Source organism: Rhincodon typus, chromosome 1, assembly GCF_021869965.1.
Source record: "Rhincodon typus isolate 14 chromosome 1, sRhiTyp1.1, whole genome shotgun sequence".
In the NCBI taxonomy this organism is placed as follows: Eukaryota; Metazoa; Chordata; class Chondrichthyes; order Orectolobiformes; family Rhincodontidae; genus Rhincodon; species Rhincodon typus.
The window spans coordinates 32,959,845-32,977,586 of NC_063332.1; the positions used below are offsets into that span (position 1 = coordinate 32,959,845).

At 42.4% G+C, this 17,742-nt stretch overlaps 1 protein-coding gene across 2 annotated transcripts in view; it reads left to right on the forward strand.

The window, feature by feature from the left end:
- c1h18orf54 (chromosome 1 C18orf54 homolog) overlaps positions 1–14,465 on the forward strand; it is a 40,088-nt gene extending 25,623 nt beyond the window's left edge. For both annotated transcript variants that reach the window (XM_048597526.1, XM_048597528.1), the window contains 3 exons: positions 1,951–2,094; positions 5,439–5,512; positions 14,208–14,465. In XM_048597526.1, the coding sequence (XP_048453483.1) occupies positions 1,951–2,094; positions 5,439–5,512; positions 14,208–14,280 (291 nt within the window). In that variant the 3' untranslated portion in view covers positions 14,281–14,465. The remainder of the gene's footprint in view (positions 1–1,950; positions 2,095–5,438; positions 5,513–14,207) is intronic.
- Positions 14,466–17,742: the final 3,277 nt, after the last annotated feature.

Consider the following 17,742-nt stretch of genomic DNA (forward strand, 5'->3'; position numbering starts at 1 on the left):
ATCAGATGATTACTCCTAGTCTTTGACTGAACTGCAAATGCCACTCATCTACCCACCTTGCTGGTGTATTTTCCACTTATTTTCACAATCCTTATTGTAGTGTAGTAGATTCCCAGCAGATTTTAGTGTTGCTTCCTGAATTTCTAAACGAGCTGTCTGGTTACATGTTGGTTGAAGTAAGAATATTGAGATTTGAAACATTTTCCCAACACTATAATTACACCAGTTAGTCCAGTTCATCTTTCTGTTTCCTTCATCTCCTGGATCCATGAATGGAATCGCCAATTTGATAAGCTAGGATTGACATTGTGCCTAGGGGCTCACTCCCACTGACACCTGGGAAGATTGTGGAAAGAGAGCAATTGGAGATATGTTTGAAAAGGGTGGTGGAAAGAAAAGTAGAACCAGTGCCATATCCTAGCAGACAGTGGGAAGAAATGGGTCAATTTTGACTTAAGTTCAGGAAGGTCACAGAGCAGCAGCATAACCCAGTTAAATAGGTGGTGTTTAGTTTTAAATAAAAGAGAAAATACTGGAGAAACTCAGTAAGTGTGGCAGCATCTGTGGAGAGCAAAACAGAGTTAATGTTTCGAGTCCAGTATGACCCTTTCGGAACCAATTTTAATTTTGGCTCGGGCCTGTTTTGGGAGAGTGGAGTTTGACGTGGGTTCTTCACTATTGTTCTGAAAGATACTCCTGAAAGAGTCTATGGTTTTGGCAGGAATGCAAAGCCCTGTAGAACTTAGTGTGTTTATGACAGAATTCTGTTAGTTAGTGTCTAAGGTGGGTGATGGGTTGGGAAGGTTAGGGTAGTGCAGATGGCTTGCCTCATTCATTTAGCACATTTCTGTTTTGATACAATCCTGCTGATATAACTAATATCTGTACGTTTCACCAGCATCCTGATGATGTGAAAGTTGTTGTGTGATTTTAAGTTTTTTCTTTTCAGGACAACTGCAACATGAAGGTTGGGGGGGTAGTTGGGACTTGGTTTCCCATTTCAACGTTGCCCCTCTGAGCATATAGTTTTCTAGTATCGTACTGAAGTATTGGAATGCTGTTTAAATTCCCAGCCACCTTTGACTGAACTGCAAATGCCACTCATCTGCCCACCTTGCTGGTGTATCTTCCACTAATTTTCACAATCCTTATTGCAATGTGGTAAATTCCCAGTAGGCTTTAATGTTGCTTCCTGAATTTCTAAGTAAACAGTGTCACTTTAGCTGTTCTAGTTACTTGCTGGGTCGAGTGAGATTTGAAATATTATTCAAACACTTTAATTACACTAGTTAGTTTAGATTAGTACAATTCTGGACTGTCTTGATTGTGAGATTGTGAGATGAGGTATCAGTAATTAGAAAAGTGACTTAATGAGGGATTAGAAGAAATGTCTATGCTGGGAATAGTTAACATGGAATTCTCTGCCAAATATAATGATTTAACATCAGTCCCAAAGTACTTGTGTAAGGAAATTAGACAGTTGCTGAGAGGTAAAGGAAGATGGTCAGGTCTGGAAAGCAAGCAGGCAAATGAGGATGAAGAAGCTTTGTAACTGGAGGCCAGATGATAGACCTAATGGTCTGATTTTCTGTGACAATCAGGAAACAAATTAGATTTAAAACATGTAGTGGTAACTCTCCCGGTGCAAATATATGTTATTTAATTGAACCTCAAGAACCCAGAAAGCAGGGTACCATATCAATTTTGTATAAAAAAAATGAATATGTAAGTCTTTGAAACACATGATATAAAAGGAAAACCCCAAATATTGCAAATATGAACTAAAAACTGGCAATACACTGGAGGTCAGGCAACTTCTGCAAGAGAAAGATAGGTTCACTTTTTTAAAGTGGCTTTCTGTTACAGATGCAGGCCAGTGTTTGAAACACAAAGCAGTAAACCTTTCTTTCAAGTTTTCTCCTTTAATGTTTTGCTCTTTTAAATATTTAGCGGAACCATTCTGGTTCATCGGGAGTTTCAAGAGGAAAGCACCATGGTCCAGTTGAAGCACTGAAACAGATGCTGTTCAGCTTACAAACAGTGCAGCAGAGTTTTGATGATGATGACGCAGAAGAAAACAAAGAAATTAGAAAGGTAAAGATCTTCAGCCGTGTCTAATCTAAATATCATATTTGGAATAGTGTATTCTAGTACAGACATGATCTTATTTATCCTTCTCAATTTTTTTCTGTTTAAGGATCTCTTTTCAATGGATTAGCAGTCACCACTCTCTGATATAAACTATGGACTGGATCTCATGTATTTGTGACCAAGTTTCAGTTGTGTTGAAAATTTTGGACTTTTTTTTTCACCACATTTTTTCACAATAACCTATCAAACTTGCCAATGTTGAGCTTCTTCAGTGTTGTTGGAGCTGGAGCTCATCCAGACAAATGGGAGGCATTTCATCCCACTCCTGACTTATGCCTTGTATATGGTGATCAGGCTTTAGGGAGTCAGGAGATGAGTTACCAGTAGCAGATTTCCTAACCTCTGACCTGTTCTTGTCACCACTGTATTTGTGGGCTGGGTTCAATTCAGTTTCTGTTTAATGGTGACCCGTAGGATATTAGTAGTGGGGATTCAGTGACGTCATTTTATTGAATGTCAATGAGTGATGGTTAGATTCTCTCTGGTTGTAACTGGACATTGCCTGACACTTGAGTGATGTGGATATTACTTGCCATTTGTCAGCCCAAGCCTGGTCATTGTTCAGGTCTTACCACATTTAGGCATTGACTGTTTCAGTATTTGATGAGTTGTGAATGGTGTGGAACACGATCAGTGACAATTTGCTTCATTTTGCTGGTGGCACAGAGTAGACTGATGAAGCAGGAATTGGCCAGCTTGAATTTATTCTGCTCTTTGTAGATTGGGCATACCTGGGCAATTTTCAAGCATGATACCTATACTGGCACAGCTTGGGTCATAGTGCAGCTACGTCTGGAGCACATCTTCTAAAGAAGGGCTACTGGACCCAAAATACTAACTCTGCTTTCTCTTCACAGATGCCGCCAGACTTGTTGAGTTTCTCCAGCAATTTCCATTTTGTCTTCTGTATTATTGCTGGAATGTTAACAAAGACCATTGCAACAAAGAATAGTTTATGATTGTTAAACAAAATTTAGACTTGATTTCATTAAGCAACTAATGTGATAGCCGTATGTTGGAGCTGAGTCGTTAGTTATTTTGTCCTGGAGTGACCCAGCTTCACTGCTCCTAATTCCATTCACTACCTGGCTCATTGCTGCCTTTGATCTTAACGACTTCTAAATTATACAGTCTCCAACCCTTTCTGATGAAGGGTCTATGCCCGAAATGTCAGCCTTTCTGCTCCTATGATGCTGCTTAGCCTGCTGTGTTCATCCAGCTCTGCACCTTGTAGTCTCCAACCCTAATGTGTTCTTTTGCTTGGCTCAAATCACTGCAATGCAGGATTTCATTTCCTCCTGTTGTTTCAAAGTTTTAAAACCCTATCTGGGTGTCACATTGATGCAGCTTCCTGATTTATTGTAAGTCAGGAAAGAGGGCCTAGAAGCGAGAGGGAGGGTCAGGGGGTGGGGACAGGTCCCCTTCTCCCTGCCTTACCATCAGCTCCCTTCCTTCCGGTTCTCTCCCGGGTCCCGATCTCCTCCTCCCCCACCCTGTGATTTGAAGCATGGTGTCAGCAAATTCAGCCTCATTGCAGCATCTACTCTTCCAGTGTAAGTCTGTTGCATGCTTAGTTTCAAGAATTCAACACAAGTTTCATCTTAGAAGCATGTTGGCATTTCTCCCTCTGCCTCTAACGTTGGGGCACTAACAAGCAGCAAGTTCGTAGAGCTTCCTGATTTAGTAAACGTTGGTCCTGAATGTTACGAACAGATGAGGTGAATAGACAAAACTGTGCCAGACGGAGTTCAACGTAAGCATGTGTAAGGATATTCATTTTGGACCAAAAAAGGATAGATCCAGCTACTTTCTGGATGGTATGAAGTTAAATACAGTAGGTATCTAAAGGGACATTGGGGTCAGATCTGTAAATTGTTAAGAACAGGTGCAGAAAATAATCAAAAAGCTAATGGAATGCTGGCCTCTGTAGAGGACCGGAGTATAAGAAATGATGCAGAAGTTACGCTGCACCAATACAAAACCCTGGTTCGATCCCACTTGGAGTACTGTGAGCAGATCTGGGCACCACACATGAGGAAGGATGTATTAGCCTTGGAGGAAGTGCAACATAGGTTTACGTTAAAGAGAATGATAGCTAACTTTCAGGGGTTAAGTAATGAGAAGAGATTATACCAGTTAGGCCCATTTTGTCTAGAATTTAGAAGATTAAGGGGTGATCTGATCAAAGTCTTCAAGATATTAACAGGAAAAGAGGGTAATAAAGATAAACTATTTCCACTGGTTGTGGATTCTAGAATTGGGACGTGGTCTGAGAATTAGGGCCAGACTGTTGAGGAGAGATATTAGGAAGGACTTTTACACACAAAGGATGTAGATGTTTGGAACTTTCTTCCACAAACCACAGTTCAGGTTAGATCAGTTGTTAATTTTAAATCTGAGGTAATATGTTTTTGTTAAGCAAAGGAATTAAGGGAGATGGGCCAAAGGCAGATACATGGAGTTAGGACACAGATCAGCGATGATTTCGTTGAATAATAGGATAGGCTGAAGGGGCTGAATGGACTGCTCCTGTTCCTATATACTATTCCTATATATATTAATCATCAATATGCTTGTTGCTAGTTTAGTAACTTATTCAAAATGCAAAATGTTATATTTGTGTTTGCAATACATAAATGGCAAACAACACTTTGCAAAAACAGGGAAGGAGTTGGAAATGTCAGGAGACAAACAGGAAATCCAATCAGATCTCAGTGGATCTTCACCATTTCAGGTTTAAACTGTGATCTGGCAAGTTACAGCTATTTGAACAGGATGGGATGTGCATAAGGAAGTTAAGATTTGGCAGGGAAACTGGCAGACAAATATCATCTCTGTCAGGATGAGTAATTGTCAGGCGATGTTTCACATGTATTTGTGCTGGAGACTCCAGAGGAGGTGAAAGAGTGAGGGCTTCATGTCCTTCACCACGCTGCCAAACCTTACCAGGGCGTTGAACTGTTTCCTGACCTGGACCCATATCCTTGGTGACCCATTCTGTCAACTCAACTCCTCTGCAAGCTCCGCCTGAGCCTGTTTACTGAGGCTGATTGACCACCTCCCACCATTTCCTGGGAGGTTCTTAAATCCCATCCAGGAGTGTCATTGAGGATCTTAGGTACAAGGGCAAGGGCTTCAAAGAGAGTTAAGTGACTGAGCTTCTTACTGGCACTTCGTCTACTTCCAAACACCAATCAGTCTCTTAAAGCATTTTTAGTATGTAGTACCTGTAATTGTTGTTACATTTGCAATGTTATATTTTTGTTAAATAAATATCTTCTGAATAGATACCTGAAAATATGATGTCTCAGACCCTGGGCTTGGATTTTGAGGAGGCACCTGGCAGCAGATCATTACAGAGGTAATTTGGTAGGAAATATGCTCTAATCTACGGATTTAATGTTGGTTCCAGCAAGGCCATTATCAGTGGGACCAGAGGTATGCTGTTGGCTAACTCATTGAGTGGTACATTGTGATCTTGTATCTGCCATTGGCGACGGATTAATTACTGCACATAACCATTCACTCATCATTCTTTCGCTTACGGATCTACATTGACTGTAGGTCAAGAATTTACTCAATTTTTAAAAATTGTCATCCTTGTTTTCACTCCTCTCCATGCCCTTGCCTTCTCTGTTTTGCCACCCCCCAACATTAAGACTCTCCATGATGACTTATGTTTGGCATCTGTAATTTTAATCACACTAGCATTCCAGATCATGCCTGATGCCCAATCTCCTGGAATTCTCTTCCTAGCTTATCAGCCACTTTATCCGTCTTTTTCTGACTATCCTCCAATGCAAAGCCAAGGTCCTGATGCTTTCCCGACTCAAAGCATCTTCTGTTTGCTTCTTGCTTCGATGTATGAAGAGATAGAAATATCTCTAGTACCTGGTTTCAATGAAAAGTGTAGGAGGGAATGTTAGGTGCAGCACAAGGCATACCTGGATAAGGTATCAAGTAGGTGAACTTAGAATCTAGGATGACTGGTGTGCCAGACAGTGTAATCAGCAAGTAATTGGCATGGCTAAAAGATCGCATAAGCAACAGATCAGATCTAAACTCGGCAGTGCTGCAGAAGTGCCAGGATGATCCATCTTGGTCTCCTCCAGAAGTCTCCAGTATCACAAATGCTAGTCTACAGTCAATTCAATTCATGCCATGTGATATCAGGAAATGACTGAAGCCTCTGAATGTTGAAAAAGCTACGGGCCCTGACAATATTCCTTCAGTAGCACTGAAGACGTGTGCTCCAGAACTTCTCCCCCAGATAAGCTGTTCCAATAAAGCTACAACACAAGCATCTACCCGACAGAGTGAGAAATTGCTTAGGTATGTCCAAGAACAAATCTAACTCAGCTAATTACTGCCCCATCCGTCTATTCTCGATCATCAGTAAAGTGCAGTAAAGTGATGGAAGGTGTCATCAATAATGCTATCAAGCAGCATCTGCTCAGCAATAACCTGCTCAGTGACGCCCAGTTTGGGTTCCACCAGGACCACTCAGCTCCTGACCTCTTTACAGCTTTGGCTCAAACATGGACAAAAGAGCTGAATACCAGAGGTGAGGTGTGAGTGACAGCCCTTGACATCAAGGCTACAGTTGACTGGGTTTGGCATTGAGGAGCCCCAGTCAGTAGGAATCGGGGGAGAGCTCCACTGGTTAGAGTAATACCTGGCAGAAAAGAAGATGGTTGTGGGTGTTGGTGGTCAGTCACCTCAGCTTCAGGGCATCTCTGCAGAAGTTCCTCAGGGTAAAGTCTGGAATTAAGAATCAACTGATCACTACGAAATCATTGCCGATTGTTGGAAAAACCCATCTGGTTCACTAATGTCCTTCAGGGAAGGAAATCTGCTATCCTCACTTGGTCTGGCCTACATGTGACTCCAGACCCACAACAATGTGGTTGACTCTCAATTGCCCTCTGAAATGGCCTAGCAAGCCATTCAGTTGTACCAATCACTACAAAGTCTCAAAGAAATGGAACTGCACGGATCACCTGGCATCGACCTAGGCACCGGAAAAAACAATGGCCCTGTCGACCCTGCAAAGTCCTCCTCAATAATATCTGGGGGTTAGTGCCAAAATTGGGAGGGCTGTCTCACAGACTCGTCAAGCAACAGCCTGATATAGTCATATGCACAAATTCATACCTCACAAACAATGTCCCAGACATCACCATCACTGTCCCTGGATATGTCCTGTCTCACCGACAGGACAGACCCAGCAGAGCTGACAGCCCAGTGGTATATAGTCAGGAGGGAGTTGCTCTGGGAGTCCTCAACATTGATTCTGGATCCCATGAAGTGTATTGGCTTCAGGTTAAAATGGGCAAGGAAACCTCCTGCAATTACCACATACTGCCCTCCCTCAGCTGATGAATCAGTATTCCTCAATGTTGAACAACACTTAGAGGAAGCACTGCGGATGGCAAAGGCACAAAATGTAGTGTGGGTGGGGGATTTCAACATCCACCACCAAGAGTGGCTCAGCAGCAGCACTACTGATCGAGCTGGTTAGGTCCTACAGGACATAGCTGCTGGTCTGCGGCAGTGGTGAGGGAACCAACGAGGGAAAGCATACCTGTCCTCATCCTTACTAATCTGCCAGCTGCAGTTGCATCTGTCCGTGACAGTGTCGGTAAGAGTGACCATCGCACAGTCCTTGTGGAGATGGCGTCCCGCCTTCACATTGAGAACAGCCTCCATCGTGTTGTGTGGCACTATCACCGAGCTAAATGGGACAGACTTCGCACAGAGCGAGCAACTCAAGACTGGGCATCCATGAAGCGCTGTGGGCCATCAACAGCAGCAGACTTAGATTGCAGCACAATCTGTAACCTCATGGCCTGGCGTATCCCCCACTCAACCATTACCATCAAGCCATGGTATCAACCTCAATTCATTGGAGAGGGCATGCCAGGATCAGCACCAGGCATACCTTAAGATGAGGTGTCAACCTGGTCAAGCCACCAAACAGGACTACTTGCACAATAAACAGCATAAGCAAGTGATAGATAGAGCTAAGCAATCCCACAACCAATGGATCAGATCTAAGCTCTGCAGTCCTGCCACATCCAGACACTAATGGTGGTGGACAATTAAACAACTCCCTGGAGGAGGAGGCTGCACAAATATTCCCATCCTCAATGATGGAAGAGGCCAGCACATCAGTGCAAAAGATAAAGCTGAAGCATTTGCAGAAATCTTCAGCCAGAAGTGTTGAGTGGATGATCCATCTCGGCCTCCTCCAGTGGTGCCCAGCATTACAGATACCAATTCGATTCACTCCATTATGATATCAAGAAATGGTTGGAGACACTGGATACTGCAAAGGCTACGGGCCCTGACAACATTCCAGCAATAGTACTGAAGACTTGTGCTCCAGAACTTGCCACTCCCCTCGTCAAGCTGTTCCAGTACATTTACAACACTGGTATCTACCTGACAATGTGGAAAATTGCCCAAGTATGTCCTGTACACAAAAAGCAGGACAAATCCAACCCGGCCAATTACCACCCCATCCGTCTATTCTCAATCATTAGTAAAGTGACGGAAGGTGTCATCAACAGTGCTATCAAGCAGCACCTGCTCAGTGATGCCCAGTTTGGGTTCTGCCAGGGCCACTCAGTTCCTGACCTCATTACAGCCTTGGTTCAAACATGGGCAAAAGAACTGAATACCAGAGGTGAGGTGATAGTGATAGCCCTTGACATCAAGTCTACTTTTGACCAAGTGTGGCATCAAGGAGCTGTAGCAAAACTGGAATCAATGGGTATCAGGGGGCAAACTCTCCAGTGGTTGGAGTCAAAGCTGACACATTGGAAGATGGTCGTGATTGTTGGAGGTCAATCATCTCAGCTCCAGGACATCTCTGCAGGAGTTCCTCAGGGTAGTGTCCTAGGCCCAACCATCTTCAGCTGCTTCATCAATGACCTTCCCTCCATCATAATGTCAGAAGTGGGGATGTTCGCCGATGATTGCACGATGTTCAGCACCATTCGTGACTCCTCAGACACTGAAGCAGTCCGTGTCCAAATGCAACAAGGTCTGGACGATATCCAGGCTTAGGCTGACAAGTGACATTCGTGCCACACAAATGCCAGGCTATGACCATCACAAATAAGAGACAATCTAACCAACGCCCCTGAACATTCAATGGTGTTACCATCACTGAATCCCTACTATCAACACCCTGAGGGTTATCATTGACCAGAAGCTCAACTGGACTCACCACATAAACACTGTTGCCACAAGAGCTGGCCAGAAGCTGGGAATACTGTGGCGAGTAACTCGTGTCCTGACTCCTCAAAGCCTGTCTACCACTTCCAAGGCACAAGTCAGGAGTGTGATGGAATACTCCCCACTTGCCTGGATGGGTGCAGCTCCAACAACACTCGAAGCTTGACGCCATCCAGGACAAAGCAGCCCACTCGATTGGCACCACATCCACAAGCATCCACTCCCTCCACCACCGACATTCAGTAGCAGCAGTGTGTACTATCTACAAGATGCACTGCAGAAATTCACCAAAGATCCTCAGACATCACCTTCCAAACCCATGACCACTCCGATCTAGAAGGACAAGGGCAGCAGACATAGGGGAAGACCACCACCTCGAAGTTCCCCTCCAAGTCACTCTCCGTCCTGACTTGGAAATATATCGCCGTTCCTTCACTGTCGCTGGGTCAGAATCTTGCCATTCCCTCCCTCATACCATTGTGGGTCAATCTACAGCCGGTGGACTGCAGCGATTCGAGAAGGCAGTTCACCACCATCTTCTCAAGGGCAACTATGGATGGGCAAGAAATGCTGGCCAGCCACCGACACCCATATCCCACAAATGAATGGAAAAAAGAAAGCCTAACCATTTTCAGCTGCTTCATCAATAACCTCCCCTCTATCATCAGGACAACAATGGGGATGTTTGCTGATGATTGCACATTGTTTAACACCGTTCGCAACTCCTTGATGGTTGCAGCACCAATAACACTTGAGAAGCTTGACACCATTCAGGCCAAAGCTGATTGACACTATGTCAACAAACATTGACTCCCTGCACCAAGAATGCTCAGTAACAGCAGTGTGTACTATCTACAGTTTGTACTGCAGACATTCATCAAGGCTGTTCAGATAATACCTTCAAGATCCACAACTGTCACCATCTCAAGCGCAAGGGCAGCAAATACAACAGAACACCCACCTGCAAGTTCTGTTCCATGCCAATCATCATCCGGACTTAGAAATAATTTGCAATTCCTTCAGAGGCATTGGATCAAAATCCCTCCCGAACGACATTGTGGATCTGCCTACTCCAAATACACAGCAGCAGTTCGAGAAAGTAGCTCATTACCTTCTCAAAGGGCATCTAGGGATGGGCAATAAATGCTGGCCCGGCCGGTGACGCTCACATCCAGTGAGTGAATTAAATGTAAATATAAGCCTTGGGTAAGACAGCCAAAAAAAAAAACAGTAAAATCTAAATCAAAAACAAATTAACTGGCCACTTTTCTCATTGGCTTTGTGGAATTGTGCTTCTCAAATTAACTGAAGTATTTGCTTACAAAACACAGTGATCCCACTCCAAAACAAATTTGTTAGCTATAAAGCAATTTGACAACATCCCTAAAGTATGAAAAGCATGATATATTCTTAATGCAACTTTCTTTGTGAAAGGTCAAAGTCCATAGTATAAGCACCACCCAGACTGAAATGGATAGTATTAAGTGCAAATAAAGTTAAGAAGTATTAATTAACAGGGCCAAACATTGTGAAATTGACTTTCCAATGCTAACATGTTAATGTAACCAAATGTCGTTTGGCTCAATTCCAATTGAAATCAATCCATTATATCTTAGTAACAGTACATGTCACATCTATTGAGTGCAATCCAGTTCTTTTACAAGTTATGAATTCTTTTGTAAACTACTAGACTACCTCTTCAATTGAGGTGAATCACTAATCTACCTGGCGCTGTCATTGTTGAGTATATTAAAAGTCATCTTCAGCTATTTACTTAGGACAAATGCTCTTCCTCACAAAGTCCTAGAGCAAATTCTTTAAATTATAGTTTGCTTAGTAAGTAGAAGCTCTTTCAGAACGAAAAAATAAACTAGATCCTCAGAAGTGCTTTACAGGCTTTTGTCTATCATTAAAATGTCTTTCGGGAATATAATTTCTAGTTATCTCTGGAAGATTTAGGGATGCTTTTCTCCTCATTGATACGCTTCATTTTACATGGAGTCCTATTTAGTGATTGTAAACGCAATGGATCATGTTCAGTTTGAGCAGATTGCTATTAGCAAATGGTATAGAGAGGAAATGCAGTTTGAACTAAGTGAACAAACATCATTCACAAGTGTAAACACATATTCTTCTCTCTTCACATCCCAAAAAGATCTGTGAGGCATAATCTTTACTGGACTATAAATTACATGTTATCGATTTTATAGAGAATTGACAGCACAGAAAAGGCCATGTGGTTTATGCCAGTATCTGTGCCAGTGAGCAACCTCCCCAATTTATTTCATCTCATCCTAAGCACACAGCTTTTCCATTTCCAATCTCCATTATGTATTTATTTAGCTGCCCTTAATGCATCAATGCCATTCTGTCAACTGCTCCCCCAATCATCAACCTTGTGGTTAGCATTGATAGGAAACTGAACTGGATCAACTATACAAATATGTGGCTCCAAGAACAGGTCAGAGACAAGGAACCACGCAGCACGTAACTTACCTCCTGATTCCTCAAAGCCTGTTCACCACCTGTAAGGTACAAATAAGGAATGTGATGGAATATTCCTCAGTTGTTTGGGTGAGTGCAGCTCCAATAACATTCAAGAAACAAGACATCAGAACAACCTGCTTGATGGTCATTCACCACTGCAAACGCCTACTGCCTCCACCATTGAGACTTTAGGGACTGCAATATGTACTTTCCTTGAGATGTGGTGCAGCATTTAGATAATGCTCTTTTGACAACACATTCCAAATCTGTGACCACTATTGTGTAGAAGGACAATTGCATGTCCTGGGGTCATAACAACCAGCAAGTTTCTCATCAAGCCACTCACCATCCTGACTTGGATCGATTACCAATTCCTTACTGTTTCTGGGTCAAGGTCCAGGATTTTCTTTCTAATATCACTTGTACCTACGCCTTGATGCCTGTAGCAGTTCAGGAGGGCATCTCGCCCCTACCTTCCAAGGACACTTGGCAACGAAGGTTGGCTTTCTTCCCAAAATGAGCTACCAGGGGAAATGGTGGAAGCTGGTACAATTACAATGCTTAAAAGGCATCTGGATGGGTATATGAACAGGAATGGTTTAGAGAGATATGGGCCAAATGCTTGTAAATGGGACTAGATTAATTTAGGATATCTGGTCGGCATGGACGAGTTGGACTGAAAGGACTGTTTCCATGCTGTGCATCTCTATGACTCCGTTATGTATCTGGTTCCAACATTCTCACTACTTTGGGTAAAGAAGTTTCTCTTAAATTTCTTACCATATTTACCAGTTCTGGTCTGATTTATAGTGCTAAGCCTGACTCACCATAAGTGGAAACATTTTTTATATGTCTACTCAATTAGAGGTCTTTAAGATACTGAAAAGTATGTATTTGATCGTCCCTAAGTCTTTACTCTGATAGAACCAACAATATTTTCCTGTTCTGTCTTTTTTATTCGTTGAAATCTCCCAGTTTTCAATTCTGAAACCCTGTATGAATTTGGAATCACAAATAATAACTGTTGTAATATTGGACATTATTTATACGAGAACGAAGAACAATAGAGCACAGGAACAGGCCCTTCAGCCCTCCACGCCTGCACCGACTCATTTTGCCCTTCCGTATTAAAACTGTCTTCACGTACAGGATCAGTATCCCTCTACTCCCTACCTATTCATCTATTTGTCCAGTTGCTTTGAATGCTGCTATTGTGTCTGCTTCCACTACCTTCTCTGGCAGTGCGTTCCAGGCACTCACCGCCCTTTGTGTGAAAAATGTGCCTTGCACATCTCTTTTAAATTCCAGCTCCCCCTCGCTCTGTCCCTACACCTTGAACCTGTGTCCCCTGGTAATTTACCCCTCTACTCTGGGGGGGAAAAAAGCCTCATACTTTCCACTCTATCCACGTCATTCACAATCTTATAAACTTCTATCAGGTTGCCCCTCAACCTCCTGCATTTCAGTGAAAACAAACCCAATCCAAACTTTCTTCATAGCTAAAATCCCCCATACCAGACAACATCCTGATAAACCTTTTCTGTACTCTCTCCAAAGCATTGACATCCTCCTGGTAGTGGCGTGACCAGAACTATATGCAATATTCCAAGTGTGGCCTAACTAAAGTTCTATAAAGCTGCTACATGTCAGAATTGAAGTTGTTTCTTGTGTTCAAATGCCTGACTTCATTTTTGTCTAATATCTGGATTGTTGGCATAATTCTAGTGTTGTGATTAAGAAGAAATACATTTATCATCAATACTTGTTGATTTTCCCCTTTAATTATAAGCCACATTTTAAGTGCCATAGGTTTCAGAAAATTCTACATGATTGTCAACTAATATTTATTGAATTGAATGGACTTTGGGGCATGTCTAAATAATTGGTGTTTATGATTGTCTTGCATTGAGACAAATTTCAGCAAATACATCAAGTAAATCCGCAAAATTATCTGAATAAACATTTGGTATTAAGTTGGCAAAAGGTGGGACTTTGGCAAAAGGGTAAACAAACAAACTAATTGAATGGTAGGTGTTATTCAGTAACAAAAGCAGAAATTGCTGGAAAGACTCAGCAGGTCTGGCAGCAGAGGAAGGGGTCACTCAACCCGAAACATTAGCTCTAATTTCTCTCCACAGATGCTGCCAGACCTGCTGAGCTTTTCCAGCAATATCTGTTTTTGTTTCTGATTTACAGCATCTGCGGTTCCTTTGGTTTTTAATTAGGTGTTATTCAGTAGCATTTCAGTTCACCAAACTCCTAACTGTCTATAGATACAGCATGAAGTGTGGTAATTGCTGATTGATTGATTATTTTTCTTTCACCAGGGCATTGAACCACTTGAAACATCTGAAGGATCTTGTTGATGATATTGGTGCCAAGATGGAAAAGGAAGCATAGGGGCAGCAATACGAATGATGAACAACTGGGGAGACTATTTCTAAAAAGCTTGTGCAATGAAATGAATTTTTTTAAAGTTTACTTGAAATGTGTATTATCATAATGTGCTGACATGTTGGTGAAGATTTGAATCACTGACCACAGTCACATTTCCTTCTAATGGCAGAATATAAACAATTGCATTTATGAACCATATTTGAGTCAATTGTGTATGTTTGCTTGTTTGTGGTTTAAAGCCACTTTCTTGAGACAAAGGCAAGTCTGTGTTGTTGGGTCATAAATTAGCTATGACCTTTTTGCATGTTAAAATGTCTGTAGGAGCTAAGTGGCCTAATTCTGTTCATACCGAATGCTGCACCATCAATACTTGTTACCCTTCCATTGAGATATTGAATGGAAAATCCCTCTTTATTTGTTGTCATGGTTGAAGTGGAGTAAAAGTCCCATGGTGTTAGTTCAAGTTAGTCCTTTCTCCACCATGAAACCGATGACTTGGCCAATAATCTTGCTGTGTCCTCATAAGATGAAGGGGAAAGTCAACAAGACAATCATGCAGTTATTCAGGATCCTGTCATTCACACTTCCTGTTATGTTTTGTTACTTGTCCTATTACTTTCTCCTCATCCTTTTTGCCACTTAATCTCTTCTGCCGTCCACAATATCACAGACTTCCCCTTATATATTTTTTTCCTCCTTTCCACTCTTTGCCTGTCTCTGTATTTCATCCCAGTAAGGAGGAAAGATTCTAAGAGAGGGATAAACCGACCGTGGGTAAACAAGGGAGTTAAGGAGGATATTAAATTGAAAGAAAAAAACATGTAAGGAGGCAAAAGCTAGTGGTAGCCCCAAGGACTGGGATTAGTTCAGAATTTTGCGAAAGGGGACTAAAAAGATAACAGAAAGAAAATAAAGTATGAGGAAAACTAGTGAGGAATATAAAACTTACAATAAAAGCTTCTTTCAATATATAAAAAAGAAACGAAAGGTCAAAGTGAACATGGACACCTTAGAAAATGAATCTGGGGAGATGATTGTGGAAAGTAAGGAAGTGGCAGAGATGTTAAACAGACATTTAGTGGCATTCTGTATGGTGGAAGATATTTTGAATATACCATTAAAACAGGGAAGGAATTAAGTACCATCACCATCAATAGAGAAGTACTATTAGACAAACTAATGGGGCTAAAGGCAGGTAAGTCCCCTGGTACTGATGGCTTGCATACTAGGGTCCTAAAAGAAATGGCTACAAAGGTAGTAGATGGTTTGGTTGTAATTTTTCAAAACTCCTTAGATTCTGGAGAACTATGAGGGAATGGGAAAACTGCCGATGTGACGCCCTATTCAAAAGGAAAGAAGGCAAAAAGTGGGTAACTATAAGCTGGTTATCCTAAGATCTATTGTTGGAAAAATGTTGGAATCAATTATTAAGGAAGTAACAGCAGAAAATTTCGAAAATCATAATCTAATCGAGCCGGGTCAGCATGGCATCATGAAAGGGAAATTGTTTCTGACTAATTTCTTAGTTTTTTGAGGAAGTCTCAACCAGAGTGGATAGAGGGGAACTACTAGATGTGTTGCATTTGGAATTCCAGAGGGTACTTCCTAAAAGGTTAAGTCAAAGAGCCCATGGTGTTGGAGGTAGTCTATTCACATGGTTAGACAATTGGCTCATGGGCAGGAAACGGCTAGTTGGGATAAGGGGTTCTTCCTCAGGTTAGTGACCTTTGGGTTCCACGGGGCTCAGTGCTGGGGCTGCAACTGTTTACTATAAATTATATGAATAGTATTTATATATAGACACAGTGGGTTGAATAGCCTCCTTACTGTAAAATTCTATGATCTTATTTTTGAGCATTCTTTATTTAGGTTTCAGATTTCTGGCAACCACGGTATTATACTTATGTTTTTGATTTTATTTATTATATTTTTCATACACTTTTGTCCACTAGGTGATGCTGTTATTCTCCAGCACCTATGTAAACTGCTGCAGATGAACAGAAATGTTTGTGTTGTTTTACAGTTTGGGGTTATCTGTAAAGCCACTTAGTATAACTTCAAAATAAGTCACCTATTGCTTCTAACTAGTGGATCAAGCAGGAAAATATGGAGATGTGAGAAATCTTTCATGCAGCGCATGATTTTGATGCGGAGTGCACTGCTTGAAAGTGTGGTGGGTGCAGATCCAATCAAGGTGTCCCAGAGAGAATTGAATTATTATCTGAAAAAAGAGAGTGCGCAGGATTATGGGAAGGAGTTAAGGGATAAGGAGTAGGTGAATTGCACCTTCAGAGAGATGGTGCAGACACAATGGGCTGAATGTTCTCCTACTATGCCATGATTTTTCAATTGGTAAGAAGAAAATAAAATTGCAGGACCCAGTTATTTGGGATGGGGAATATAAATTTTCACTCCCAGTTCTTCTTGCATGACCTTAATCCTTCAATCTGCTCCCAACCCCAATGAAATCTACAGTGCTGATTGTCCCAGAGCAACTGAAGTTAGTTTCATTCGTTTAAAACTAGAAGATGGGCAGTTGCAAATTAAAAAGTGCAAAGACTATTTTGCTTTTGAGATGGTAGGAACTGCCGATGCTGGAGAATCTGAGATAACAAGATGTAGAGCTGGATGAACACTGCAGGCCAAGCAGCGTCAGAGGAGCAGGAAAGCTGACGTTTCTGGTCTGCACCCTTCTTGAGAAATGACGGAGGGGAAGGGGATTCTGAAATAAATAGAGAAAGAGGGGGAGGCAGATGAAGGTGGATAAAAGAGTAGATAGGTGGAGAGGAGACAGACAGGTCAAGGAGGCGGGGATGGAGCCAGTAAAGGTGAGCGTAGGTGGGGAGTCAGGGTGGGGGTTCGTCAATTAAGGGAAGACGGAGAGGTCAAGGAGATAGGGATGAGGCTGGTAGGTAGGAGGTGGGCTTGGGGATTGGTCAGTGAGGTGGGAGGAGCGGATAGCTGGGAGAAAAGATGGACAGCTCACAGAGGCGGGGATGAGCTGGGCTAGTTTTGGGATGCGGTAGGGGGTGGGGAGATTTTGAAACTTGTGAAGTCCACATTGAGACCATTGGGCTGCAGGGTTCCCAAGCGAAATATGAGGTGCTGTTCCTGCAGCCTTCAGGTGGCATTCTTGTGGCACTGGAGGAGGCCCAGGATGGACGTGCCGTCCAAGGAGTGGGAGGGGGAGTTGAAGTGGTTCGCGACTGGGAGGTGCAGTCGTTTGTCACGAGCCAAGCGTAGGTGTTCCGAAAGCGATCTCTAAGTGTCCGCTTGGTTTCTCTGATGTAGAGGAGGCCACATCGGGAACAACGGATACAATATACCATATTAGCAGATGTGCAGGTGAACATCTGTTTAATGTGGAATGTTTTCTTGGGGCCTGGGACGGGAGTGATAGCCCATAAGATTCGTACTGATAGACATTAAATCAGGATCCACACGTTTAATGCTTGGCAAGTAATT